At 41.4% G+C, this 14,268-nt stretch overlaps 1 protein-coding gene across 1 annotated transcript in view; it reads right to left on the bottom strand.

The window, feature by feature from the left end:
* Positions 1 to 9,800, bottom strand: part of LOC119648976 (bifunctional 3'-phosphoadenosine 5'-phosphosulfate synthase) — a 59,492-nt gene extending 49,692 nt beyond the window's left edge. Inside the window, exon 1 of the mRNA XM_038050899.1 lies at positions 9,534 to 9,800. Coding sequence (XP_037906827.1) covers positions 9,534 to 9,572 — 39 coding nt within the window. The 5' untranslated portion in view covers positions 9,573 to 9,800. The remainder of the gene's footprint in view (positions 1 to 9,533) is intronic.
* Between the last annotated feature and the right edge of the window lie 4,468 nt (positions 9,801 to 14,268).

Below are 14,268 nucleotides of genomic sequence, written 5' to 3'. Positions count from 1 at the left end.
TATCTGTATATAGCTACAAATCCAACATATTCCTTCATATTTTCCCAAACAACGAGACATACGTACATATTAGAGCCATAGATATTATGCTCACCCTAAACAAACCAGCTGCCTATTTACGAATACTGTACACATATATGAAGGTTGATAGTACCCATATTTCCGATTTACTTCTTATATCTATCTGAATTAGGCACTACCCGCAAAGTCATTAGCACACATATACTATATACCTACATACACACATGTCTGTTTGGAGTAATTGATATTCATATACAAACGACTAAAAAACTAAGACAAAATAATTCTTTGCGAGCCCATTCATAAGAACTCATTTCGCTGTGGTAATGACGAATTGATATGTGATGATGACGTCATGCAGGTTGTAGAGTGCACGAAATTCACAAAAAATGGTCAAGTTTTACCCCCATTGTTAATAATAGTTGGATTTTCTTCAAACTTCAACCAAATTGTGCACTATGTTCTTCGTTACACGCATGCCAAATTGGGATGAACATAAGGGGGGTGCCGGGTAAATTTCTAAAATGTGGAAATATATTAACTTTATATTAACTTTATTTGTGCAGATATCCGAACCGGATATATTTTGAGGTCTACATTGCGTACAGATGCACTACTGTGATTTTTTTCAGATTTTTCGGCTGGAAAGGTTCTGAGAACGAGACCTGTTACACTTTTTGGGGGACATATTTTGAGCCCTCACTCCCCTATGTTTCACCCGATTGTGAACATGAACATGTGAATCAGTTTGGGAAAGTAATTGAAACCTTTCATTTGATACCCCCCATGGCTACATTCGGTAAAAAAAAATGTTTCACCCTCCATTCACATGTATGGGGAGCCCCCCTTAAACTTAACACAAAATGGCGCAACTTACTGCATGTAAAGGGAACACCAGATTACATACTCTCACCAATTTTCATGACAATCGGTCTAGCCGTTTCCGAATAAATCGGGTGTGGCAGACAGACAGACAGACCTGTGAGGAGTGGCCAGATTTCCCATCAGGCGGGACCCCAGCTGGCGGATTGGGACATACCAATTGATGTGTAAATATGTGTTCATGCACTTTTCTTTTCTGACTGTGCATGGGCTAGTGCTTGCTCATCTCTGGTGCGTGGACCAAAATGGCTATGGGAAGGATACCCAGAACATTAAACCACCATGGAAGACGAAAGAAAGAGTAAACTTACGGTGCAGGGGCTCGGAACCCCGGTACCGGCGGCTTTTAGAAGTGAGCAAGCGGGCTCCCGATCGTCGATATCCCTCGATCGCAGTGCCTCGGTGGTGGACAACTTGGCCACCTTGGCATATAATGTTACAAGTGATTTGGATCCGCAGAAGGAAGTGTTTAAGCGAAGTACGACCTTACCGAGAACACCAGTAGCAAGAACAACCAAGGATGAACTGAAGACGGATCGTTGAACGACAACACCCACCGCATATGTTCAAGATTGCGCGACAGCAGGAGGTGCTCCAGGAACAAGAAAAGGATCCATTCAAAAGAAGCTTATCAACTTTGAGATCTCCCCCAATGCTAAAGACAATGAAGGATAAAGGACAAGCAAAATCAATAACTGCCAAAAGTGAAACAGCGTATAAAAGGAGTAATCCTGTCGGGGCTTATAGGGAGCGGAGTCCCGATCCGGAGGAATTACCCTTTATCCAGCTTGGGGCAAAAATAGTTGAGCTGTCCAAGTTCATCAAGGACAAGCACAACGTGCACCAAGCCATAAAGAATATGGTGAGGACTATTAGAGTCCTCTATAATAGATCGCAGATGGAGGAAAAGAATACTAAGGATACGCCGAACCCCGCTGCACCAACAGTGTCACAAGCGACCCAAGTGACACCTAACCGTACTACCTTCGAAACACGGCGAAATAAGCGAGTACGGAAAAAAGAGGGGAATCCTTTAAATAACCAGCAGGCGCCTAAGAGGAAAAAGGCGGACAGCAAACTCTGAAAACCAGCACTAATAGCTCTGAAGGAGGAAAGCGTACAGCGAATGTAGAAAAGTCGACCAGCGTTGCAAAGCTCAAGACGAACGGAAGCGATGGATGGACTAAGGTTACGAGCAAAAAAGCGAAAGGAAAAGCAAAAGTGCGAACCCTTCCAGATGCAATTGGTATCTCCAGTAAGGGCAGTCTGTCCCACGCGGAGATACTCAGAAAGGTCAAAGCGGATCCCCACCTAAAAGATCTGAGGGGAAATGTGATTCGAATCCGTAGAACCCAGAAAGGGGATCTCATGTTCGACCTGAAAAGATCCAGAGTGGGCAAGGCTGATGACTTTCGCACTCGGGTGAAGGACTCACTCGGGGAGAATGCCGCAGTGCGCGCCCAAAAATATGAGATCTACATACAATGTAAGGATCTCGATGAAATAACATCGAAAGCAGATATTTGTACTGCTCTGAAGGAGCAATTTAAGTTGGAAGAACTTGCCGAGGAGTCTGTTGTGAGTTTACGAAAGGCCTATGGCGGTACTCAAACGGCCACAATACGAGTACCAGCGGAGACAGCGCAGAAGTTGTTGGCGGCGGAAAAAGTTCGGATTGGATGGGTTGGCTGCCGTTTAAGAGAACAGACTTCACTAAAGAGGTGCTTTAAATGCCTCACGTTTGGGTACTTAGCCAAGGTATGCACCAGCGGCATTGATGGATCCGATCGATGCAAAAGGTGTGGGGGGAAGGGCCATATTACCAAGGAGTGCAATAGGGACCTCAAATGCCTATTGGGCGAGGTGAAAGAGGGACAAGATAACCGGCATATTGGCGGAAGTAGTAAATTTCCCGAATTTAGGAAGGCGCTCACTGCAATAAGAAAATGAGTTTTATTCAAATAAACCTCAATCATTGCAGGGGAGTATGAATCATAATGAGCGGGGCAGAATTGAGGCAGCGTCGGAGGTATCAGCCGTTGTGACGAAAACGTCAGCTATTAGAAGTAGTGTGATTCCGCTTCAAATAGATGGGGGCTCCCACATCTTTAAACAAAAAAGCATCGTTTTCAGTTATTTATAATCCTTTTTTGGATAGGTTCTGAGAACGGGACCACCTTCATTGTATGATTGATACAAAGGTCTTAGTGGGACACTTTAATTTAATTTTGGAGAAAAAATGCCACCCCCTCTTGGCATGGATGTATAACCTCACTTAAACTCAACACAAAACCGTGTTGTACAAGGTTTCATCGAATACATACTTGCAATAAATTTCATGATAATAGCTTTAATTGTTTAGCATGTGTCTAGCAAGTGGGGAAACAAAGTTTCAAAAAATGGGGCTGATATTTCTGAAACCCTTTTCGACTTAGGATATTGATTACTAATATTGGTTGAACCTATATTTTCCTCTTGTTCTTTCGAGGGCCCTAGAGTACAAACTAACAGAATTAGACTAATTTTGCAATTTCAGGGAGGCCATCATCATATCATTTTCACCCCGAGACCGAAAAGGTAGGTGGTTGGTGGGAAGCACATCTCTATTTGTAATAATCTGGAACCAAAAATTCAAATATATTCTTATTCTGTATACTCTCTCTCTCTATCGTCCAAGATACGATTATAATTTCACCTTACTAAATATTAAAATAACGGAATTGAAATGAAAAACCATTAAAAATCGCGTCTATTTTTCATTGAAAATCCAGAAAAAAAGAAATTATTAATGAAAATACATACATAATCGTGGTTTGGACCAGAACTACTGTATGTAGACTAAAATTGAAAAGATGTAGTTTCGAGAAAAACGCGTTTAAAGGTTTCGTTTTATGAGGTGATAACCTGGCGCTTGCTTTTCTATTCGCTGTAACTTGGTAAATATTTGGAATTTCAGTCTAAAATTTATTCAATATATTTACAACATATTCTGATTTGAAAATATGTACTGTGCCCGACAAACAATGTTCGCACTCAATTCTTTTGTGATTCCACCTTTTTAATTACGTCAAAACAACATTTAGTCTCGCTTAATGATGTCTGTTTTTTGGGATTTAAAGTTAAATATTGGTGTTATAAAAGAATTGTCATATTGAAATTTAGTTCAGTATCAGTTTGTTTGGAGATTTTGAAAGACAGAGGGTGAAACCTCTAATTTTGTATGAAAAAATGACAGGAAGGAAGAAGTTAAGTCTTGAAAAAAGGCCCGTATTCTGGTTTTGTGGGAACGGGGTGATAGTAATAGCGAAATATGGAGAAAAATCAATTGTTCTGAGGCAAGTATTAGAAATTTTTTTTAAAAAGTATGCCAGAGATGGCCCTCGTGGACGAAAACAAGGGAGCGAGAGGAAACAGGTGATTACTCCCCGGGCCAGGCAGTCATTAGAGCGACGGTTGAATGAATTAGGATTCAGAGCTCGAAACCAGGAAAAAAACGATTTTAACGAAGGCTATGCTCGAAAAAAAGACTGAATTGGGCATTGGATCAACATGACTGGACTGTGGACGATTGGAGGCGAGTTGTGATCTCTGATGAGTCGAAATGCATTTTGCTGGGATCTGACAGTCCATCTCCAGTGCGAAGAAGAAAATGAGAGTAATTTGACCCCCAGTGGCTTGTGCGAACTGCACGCCATTCTCCCTCAATAATGATGTGAAGATGCATAACATCCAAAGGAATTAGTACTTCTTCGTTTCTAAGTGGTGCTGTCAACGCAGAAAAGAATAAAAGTTATCGAAGATTTCGTTCTTCAGACGGTAGAAGCACTGCATGAGCATTTTGATGAACTAATGTTTCAGGACGAATCGGCTCCGTATCATAGAGCTGTAAGTAAAGGAAATTTTTCCCGTGTCAAATGTTTTATCTGTTTTATCCTCAATACGGTTCTTATTCACAAGTAACATCTTGGAAAGAGGAGATTAGCATACAGTTGGTGTCATAGCCAGGAAACAGTCCAGATTCGAACCCCATAGAAACCTTATGGGCGTTCATGAAGAGGCGCCTGCAACAAAGGTCGATAAGGAACAAAGCAAATCTAGAAAACACTTTAGAGAAGATACGACTTAATGAAATTCTGGACGATTTTACTAAAAATTTATACCAATCGAAGCCCGTACGAGTTGCAGAGGTGGATCAGGGTGAAAGGCGGCCATGCGAAATACTAAATACAACTTTTACTTCTTTTGCGATTATTTCAGGTAAATGTATCAGACATTAGGAACACGAATGTGTATTTCAGATAAATATGTCTCAGACGAAGTCGGTTTCTATATTAAACAAATGTCTGGGTTTGCTTCAGACAGCAGACAGACAAATATCTGTGCTGTGTCAAACAAATGTCTACCTCAGCTGGATGTCTGTTTTTGTATCAGACATATGTCTGAGCCTGTCTCAGGCATCAGACAACAGATAAACAAGTGTTTGACAATTAACTCAAACAGTACGTGGATATAAACAATTGTCATTTACAGTGCACACATATATTTGCCATCATCATCATCATCAACGGCGCAACAACCGATATCCGCTCTAGGCCAACATTAATGAGGAACTCCAGACACCCCGGTTGTACACCGAGGTTCACCAATTAGATGACCTGCCCACCGTAACCTGTTGAGCCGGATTTTATCCACAATCAGACGGTCATGATGTCGCTCATAGATTTCGTCGTTACGTAGGCTACGGAATCGTCCATTCTCATGTAGGGGGCCAAAAATTCTTCGGAGGATTCTTCTTTCGCGGCCAAGGATTCGCATTTTTTTTTGCTAAGAAGCCAGGTCTCCGAGGAATACATAAGGACTGGCAAGATCATAGTTTTGTACAGTAAGAGCTTTGACCCTATTATGAGACCAGCCAACAACCGTGCGCGGATTTCATCGTCATAGCTTATATCGGTTGTGATTTTCGACTCTAGGTAGGATTCGATGTTATTCGTTTTTTCGTTTTTGGCGCTGACATTGCCACATATATAATATTTGTGCGCATCTTAATTCTCAACTTCGGCTTGTAGCCAACACTATTGTAGATATGTATATGTCTATGAATTGCAAAACATCACCTCACGACACGCACATATATGATCCTAAATGGAATATTTGGTCGGTTGTTTGTAATTTGTAAACAAGGCCTGTCGTTTGCGGGCCGAAATGGCGAATTGAGATGCGCATAAATATATGTGTGGACTGTGAGGTGGACAATAGTCTGGTCATTTAAGAGCACCTAATTTAGAAAGTTAAATATTTATATGTATACGCGTGTTTCGTAAGTGGCGATTGTTTATATGCACGTAATGTGTGAGTCAATTGCCCAACCCCATGTTTGCTTCAGACACAGCCTGTGAGACAGACGCAGACATTTGTTTGATACAAAAACAGGCATTCAGCGGAGGCAGGGCCAGGCATTTGTCTGATACAGAAGCACTTTGTCTGAAACAGGCGTTTATCTGAAACAGACTTTTGTCTGACACAGACATCTACCTATCTGATGTCCGATTCCGACGGACATTTACCTGATACAAGCACAGAAGAAGAAAAAGATACCTTTGCTTTCTTCATAAAACAATTCTTCAGGCTTGAAAATATCTTTCCAATGTATATGTAGATACTTTTTTGTCGTATTGGCACTTGGAAATATTAATCTAACAGAATTCGTATTCACACTCGTTTATACGAATATGTTTGCATCCAATTTCCGAAATAACAATACTTGTGTAAATACAACACTGGTTGTAGCTCCCCACTGGATGGCCCAATGACAGCTTAACTTCTACACCATTCGCCCGATCGCCATGAAAATTGAAGTAAAGGTTCATCCGTAGAAGGTGAGGAGTATATGCAGAGGAAGAGGGGCGATCCCCCCTTCAATCCGTGAATGCAGGAGGGGTGGAGGAGCGAAAAGTAGCTCTCTCCGCAATTACACCTGCACGTCGCAATGATGATTATCCTAATATTATTATTATTATTCTTTTAAGGGAAAGTCGCACCGCGTCCTTAAAGAACTATTGTGCCCCTTTTAATGGTTATAGTGTACCTTTTGATCAGAGTATCTCAAGCAGGCCTCTAACCGTCAGGAACTTTAGTATGTTCCCTACTTCCAGATCTTTCAGCTGGGTATCCCAGATGCCTCGACCTACTTTGCACAAGTGCCAGACACTGTCCCAAGACGTGTATAGAGGTTTCGTCATACTCCTCACAAAACCTGCAGGATATCCCTAGCTTACCTGGATGATAGTTCAGCCGACAATGACCAGTGAGAATTCCCACTATGATTCGGAGGTTCTTTTTGGTGAGGTTTAAGCAATCCTTTGTGCGTATGGGTTCCTGGGACTGCTGCTTCCATCCTGGACTGCTCCATCCCTGGTAGGCCCAGTATAGTTCCTTGTTGTAAAGGCGTCCCTGCTCCCTTCTTGGCTAGTTCATCCGCTGCCTCGTTGCCTTCCAACCCAGCATGGCCTGGAACCCAAAGTATCCAGACCTTGTTGGACGAGTCGAGTGTATTCAGTCTCTCAAGGCATTCCCGCACCAGTTTGAGTTCACCTGGTTGGATCTAAGTGCCTTGATTGCTGCTTGGCTATCGGTGAGAATAGATATGTTCTGCCCCCTGTAGTTCCTTTGCAGATTAAAGGGGGCACATTTGTCTATGGCGTATATTTGCGCCTGGAATATGCTAGAGTACCTGTCCATTGGCTTAAAGTACATTTTCCTTGGACCAATGACACCGGTACCCTATCCCTCTGCTCTGAGGGATCCGTCAGTGTATCAAGTAATCCTAATAATAAGCTTATTAATGTTACGAACATAACCCTTTTTAGGGCATCGTAAATTTTTAAGAAGAAATGACTGTTACGAGTTTTTAGTGCGGGGTAGAACGGACGGACTTTTTTATTCCTTCGCCTTTCACTTCCCACTCTTTCGGTGGCGGGGTTGGCAAATCAAACTTCAGCATGATAACATCACAATATCCCCCAATAGCAGTGTCTTAACTTTTTAAGGGGGTGACCGCTGCAATTTTCCCACTGCCACGAGTTTTCATGGAGTTTGAAAAGGAGAGCATCCCACGCCCCCATCATAAAGTTTTCACCTTCTCCAGGGATAGTTGCTGAAATATCTGAAAAACAGGATTCGCGACTGCAAACAGAACCAATTAGAGCCTCTATTTCAAGAGCTACTGGAACATAAGAAAGATGAGATGCATGATTTAATAATCTTCGTGTTTGGGATTTCACTTTAAGAGGTTCCGAAACATCTCAACAATTATTGAACGAATTACAAATTTTCGAGCAAAAATGTATACTTTCAGAGCTGCTGCAATTCCCGAAGAGCAAAACAAACAACGTGGTAAGGCTGAAGGTTCACGACAGGTTCGATCAATATTGAGAATCGATCCTCATAAAGCACCACCTCAATTACAATGAAGACTACGATTGCAAAATGCGTCGAAATTTCCTCATTGATATAATGGTTATATTGTGTTCATATTGTCGCGCTTTGAAGTTTCTGTAGGAAGTGCCTAGTATGTGTTATTCCATTGCAAGGTCAATTGACCACCCCTAACTGAACCGGCCGAGCCACTTCTAACTCATATTACTGGAGCTACTCAAGAATCCAAACAGTTTTTACAGCGTACTCGGAAATACAATGCATGCTTTCAAATGGCATCATTTGGAGCGACGCATGTTTTAAAATATGGTAATTTCACACCCATATTGGAAGTGAACAAGCAGTTCTTCCATTTCTTCCAGTACCTGAAGAAAATCTGCAGTTCCGGGTTCAGCTAGCAAACTTATCTTAATGATTAGAGCGATGATAATCTGCGACATTATAAAAACTCGAGTGTAAGTTGCTTTGCTGAGTAGCTATCATTTCATCTTTGTCAAAATCCCACTTTTAAGATTACATAGAAAGAACATTTATTTACTGATAACGAATTTTTATCTGAACAAACATGCATCCATCGGTCAAATCATATTCTTCCAACCTGCTCTAAGTTAAGGCTCGCTCTGCATTGCATATTGGAAATAGACTAACATCTAGATGTACTGCTCACTTCTACTATATATGTGTGATAAAAATTCTCACTTTACTGAAAAAAAACTGCGATTTTTTGCATGGGCGATGACGCAATATCCTGACTAATAAGCTGGAAAAGATCGCTAGAAGAGATTAAAGTGCGGCTAGATGTAGCGAAACCAATCAGAATTAGAAAGCACTTTCCATGCCACTATTGAGATTTCTGACCCACAAGGCCATCGGCATTTCACGTCGGAGGACACGTCACGTGGCAATTTCAATAGAACATTAAGAATCTACGATAACGGTATGACAATAGTATTTAATCTGACTATCTACGAGATTATCTTTCATTCATAAAAGGCTTGGGATCTACTACTTAGTTCAAAGTCCAAACTGATCTTATTTCATCTCTTTTATTTGCCTTCTAAGCGGCGTTTGACACGCCAACTTCGTCAGTTTTCCCATGACCTCAATAGTCTGCGCTAATGAATCTTTCCACAGATAGCAATTATCAAATATTACACTCAAATGAAATCGCAAAGCAGATGGGAGCCACTTACGGTCTTCTGCTTCTTCGTGCTGGTTCCTTCGCCGCTCATTCTTACACTTTACAATAATCAATGGGAGCAAATTGTGCACTTGTTTTCTAGCTGCCCCGGTATGTAATCCTGATCGGAACTTATTAACTAGAACACTACTTCGATTCACTAGGGTTTAAATAAAACAGGACCGAGTGCCTAGCATCTAACATCTGTCAGTCGTTCTACACGTTCACTTTTCATCAATCGAAACAACAAACTCTCGCGCATGACAATCGGTGAGTAGTTGGATGACATTCCTTGACAGCTGATTGTTTACGCGATAGCACAATCACCCCGAGTCAGCAGAAGATGAATGGAATCATCGAAATTCTATGTTCATGCATTGCGGCTGACGGTTTTCGAAATGTCTACAAATGCCCGCATATCTGCCATGAATGGTAATTTTTAATATAGAGCTTCGCAGTTTAAGTAAATTGTGTGCAAGGCATACAAACATATATATGAAAAGATTTTGCTTAAATATGGTTTTGAACAATTAAGACAAGTAAAAACTTAATTTTCAGCTTGATTTCAGTTAAAGCAGAATAAAGATTAGTTCGTAGTGGTATTTTCATATTATCTTGGTAAAGTTTTGCCAACATCACCCCCGAAGGAGGAGGGAGTAAAAAAGGTATGCAGGAGAAAAGGAAGGTACTCGAGTTCTAGACAGTAGCCGTTGCCCCCTTTTAAGAAATTACGGCACCATAAAAAGAGGATATTTCCATGTCATTAATCTCGTCACCCGCGCAAGAGGAGGTGGAAGGGAAAGGCAATGGCTCCCTTCTCCAAACCCCTCACAAATCATGACAATAATACCTTACTAATAAGTCTATTAACGACATGGAAACAAATATCCCTCTTTCGAAGCTCCATAAATTTGAAAAGGGTGGTGACCGCCAAAATTTTTCAACGGTGTTGAAGAGGGAGAACTTGCTTAATTTTTTCATCATTTTGTATAGGAAGAGTTCTTAGTTTTTCTCCTGTTTAAGGAAGATTTAATTGTGCAGTTTCATATGCCTATTGTGGTTGTCGTTTGAGATAATTTTGAAGTGAGTTTTCTGCTGATCTGTCAGCCCTTTCACTAGTTTCATGCTTGTTTTTACGTGGTTTAGCGAACATTGTTTTAAGGTTGGATGTCAATTATGATTGTAATTGTGGTGAAGGATTCAGAGATGGAAAAAGCGATCCGTAGTGCTGAAGTAAATGTGAGAGACGCCATCTCTTTAAGTCCACCCAGCTACTGGCCCGTGCTGACAATATCGACATTAAGGGAAGAACATCCCGAGATGTACAATTTATCTTAATCCAGATCGAGCAAGTAGCGCGAGATCCGTATGGAGGATGACCCGGCACGGAAAATCTATAAGGGCAACATTTATGGTAGAAAAAGAAGACGAAGCAGACCCTGCTTGCGAAATGGTGGATCTCGCATAAAACTGGGATGTCTGGAGCTCCTCAGTAAAGCAGGCCTAGACCTGATATCGGTTGTTGCGCCGAATAATAATGGAATGACGGTGTTCCTTCATGGCAACACAGAGAGAATGCTGGTGCGGAACAATCTTCATTTGTTCTGGTGTTAAGGTATCATCATTTTCAAATTTCAGACAAAATACCATCCACAGAAACAACGTTACCAACAAAGACATGAATGCAATACTTCGGGCATTTATACAAATTGTATTTAAGGAAAATGTTCTTTCTTTGAGCTTAATGATCATCCTTTTTCCTCCATTCCCAGGAGTGGTAGAAATTTCTGATTCCCAGGACTTTTAGATGAATGGAAGTAGCAGTTCATGACTTTTAGATAAATGAAAATATCAACTCTGTTGAAAGTGCAGCGGCAACGAAAAACAACTCCGCCGGGAACCGGCCAAGTTCAGCTGCTTTATTCCGTTTAAGCGCATTGATGACAGAGCTGATTTCGCTGTTGTTTGCAAGATTAGTTCGTAACTGTTACAATGAAGGTTTGGGGCTATTTCTCTGTTTAGTTGCTAAATCTCTCGTAACCCGGTTGCTCCATCGGGGTCTTAGTGAGGCGTAGCCAACGGTACTTTACTTTGGTACTTCAGCTCCACTGGAGTACCCATCCCAACCTTCCGCCTCTCATTGTCAGCGGGAGGATCTTAATAAGCTTCGTAGCACCTGGTTTAATATTGAAGATTAACGTTTCCTAGCTGCGATGGGTCTTCTCGGAACGGAAGGTGTACCTCGCATTTGATTGATGCGCTTTTATGGTTTTTCAAGCGTAGTCTATTAAGAAATAGAAATCATCGAGGTGTTCAATGATGACTTTACAGATCCACTTGCATTCATGAGTTTCCAGATAGGCAATTAACCACTTATCCTGTTTCAAATGAACGAAACCTCGCTTCAAACATAGCTGGTCCTCTCTTCAAAATTGCTGTTCTTGGGCTGTCGGTTTGAAGAATCTGGGTCTAGTTTTCTGCACTCGCGCAAAAATTCAGTGAAGCTAAATTTTGAAGTTTTCGGTGTTTTTTCTATCACTTTTAAGTGGTTCTTGTTTGTGTGCAGGATCCGCACACCATGCGCGTTCATAGCATGTTATAGGGTGCAGAAAATCTATAATATATGACTTCAATATTTTGCAGGACCATCTTGGCCTACGAGTTGCACTGTCATCGTTCATCATTACCTGAAAGCACCCTCCACGACTTCCCGAGGCGTTCGCACTTCTCCTCTACTGTTCTGTGTCAAGTGCCCTTTGGGCAACCCACTCGTCGGCCATCTTGCGAGAGTGGATATCACTGCTTGGCATAGCTCCCAATGCAATTGTCGCCCCTCCTTAATATGTAACCTATCCACTGCCACTTCCGCCTTCCGATCACATTGCGCGTGGGCGTTGGCAGGCCTGTGTGCCGATAAAGTTCTTTGTTTGCAATAGTGTCAGACTAGCGTACTCCGGTGATATGTTGCAGAGAAGTGTTGATGAAGGCTTGGAAGCTACCAATGGCAGTGGTGGTCACTGGTGCTATTTCCATACAGAAATCTAGAAAGAACACTAGCACAGAACAGTCTCAACTTGATCTTAGTGCTAAAATAACTGCATTTTCAGATTTTACGCAAGGCAGCGAAAGTGGACCTAACGCTATTAATGCGTCGGGCAACATCTGGTCCGGTGCCGCCGTCGGCAGAAATCACACGCCACACTTCCTAGATATATAAATTGATCGAGGTCTCCGATGCTCTACCCATTAATGCAGATAGGGATAGTACGATGACCCGTCAGACTGAGAACTTTGGTTTTGTTGGTGTTTATCATCAATCCAACTCTACTTGCCTCTCTTTCCAAATCCAGAGCCATTTAGCCAAGCTCCATGACCCGATGAGAGAGCAAACAGATGTCATCAACGTAGTCGAGGTGGTTGAAGAAGGATATCATCGTCCATCGAATTCCTTCTCGTCCTCTGAACAAGGCAGCATGAAGAGCGTCATCGATAACAAGAAGAAATAATATCGGGACCAGAATGCAACCCTAGTGGACTCCACTTTGGACCTCAAAATCCTCCGAGATTTTACCTCGATGTAACACGTGACATTTTGCGCCATCATATGTCGCTCTGATAATAGCTATTAGTTTCTCCGGAATACCCCTTCTTCTTCTTCTTCTATTCGGGACACTGGCTTGTTATTTATGTGTGAAAAATTTTTATGAATAACCCTGTTATGTTGGGTTCACCTTGTGGCTGGTATGAAAAAATCGGCGCGTTGTTCGTTTTCTAATCCAGATATGAGCATCTCACCAAAACCCGTCTTGCTCCAGTAGATAGCTTCATATGAATGTGCTCCATCTAGGGGTAAAAAATATTTTAATGGTACAATTGAATCTTTTTAAGTAGACTTCGACTCTTTAATTTAATTAACAAAGTGTAAAAAGCAAAATAATCGGGTTAGAGCTATCGAATTGTAAGATATTAATAGTGCGGCAACAGGAGGCAAAGAACTGACCAGTTCTGGATGAAATGGCGCTTGACAACTTATCTGTTTTGCGATCGACGCATCAATAAACGGCTCTATTCCAAAATGTATCGTAGCATCGTTCAACCGACCGTCCTCTATATTTTCCAAACCAAAAACAGGGAAATGAAAATATTGGCGATCGATATGACGTGGTACATATTGAAGTGAAGTTGTGATGGACACCTTCAATGGTAGGGTCATATCAACTGCGTTGATTACAACTCGCTAGCTAAGATTGACCTGGACATCCAAAGACTGACCGATATAGCGATAGTTTGATACACTACACGGTGAATGGAAAATTTCTCAATTAATATTCGATCAAGCCTACGACCGAAAGGAGCTGACCCTGAACAAGACAAATTCTGAAGAAAAAGGGGAAATATTTGTTTTATATAAAGTCTGCCGGACAAACACAGCTACGGCTTAAGATTAACTAAAGAACCAAAAAGTACATATACAACTTACAGTAAAAGTACTGTGAACTACTCCCCGCAAAATAGACAACAGATGAAGCTGACTTTTAATGTTTAGATACTTTTGAATAAACAGGCAAAATATCATATTTCGAAACTGATTGAAATGTATGTAATGCTGCTATTTATATTAATAGAACTATCATTGAAGGTAAATAACGGCCATTCTGGGCGAGAATCATCACTTCCGCTCTGACTTGTGGAGACTTATGCAGTTGTGCAGATCGAATTTACAGATTCGTAAACGACCCAAACAATGG

This window comes from Hermetia illucens, chromosome 2 (assembly GCF_905115235.1).
Source record: "Hermetia illucens chromosome 2, iHerIll2.2.curated.20191125, whole genome shotgun sequence".
In the NCBI taxonomy this organism is placed as follows: domain Eukaryota; kingdom Metazoa; phylum Arthropoda; class Insecta; order Diptera; family Stratiomyidae; genus Hermetia; species Hermetia illucens.
Note: the sequence above shows the minus strand (reverse complement) of the source record. Positions and strands in the feature narration are given on the sequence as shown.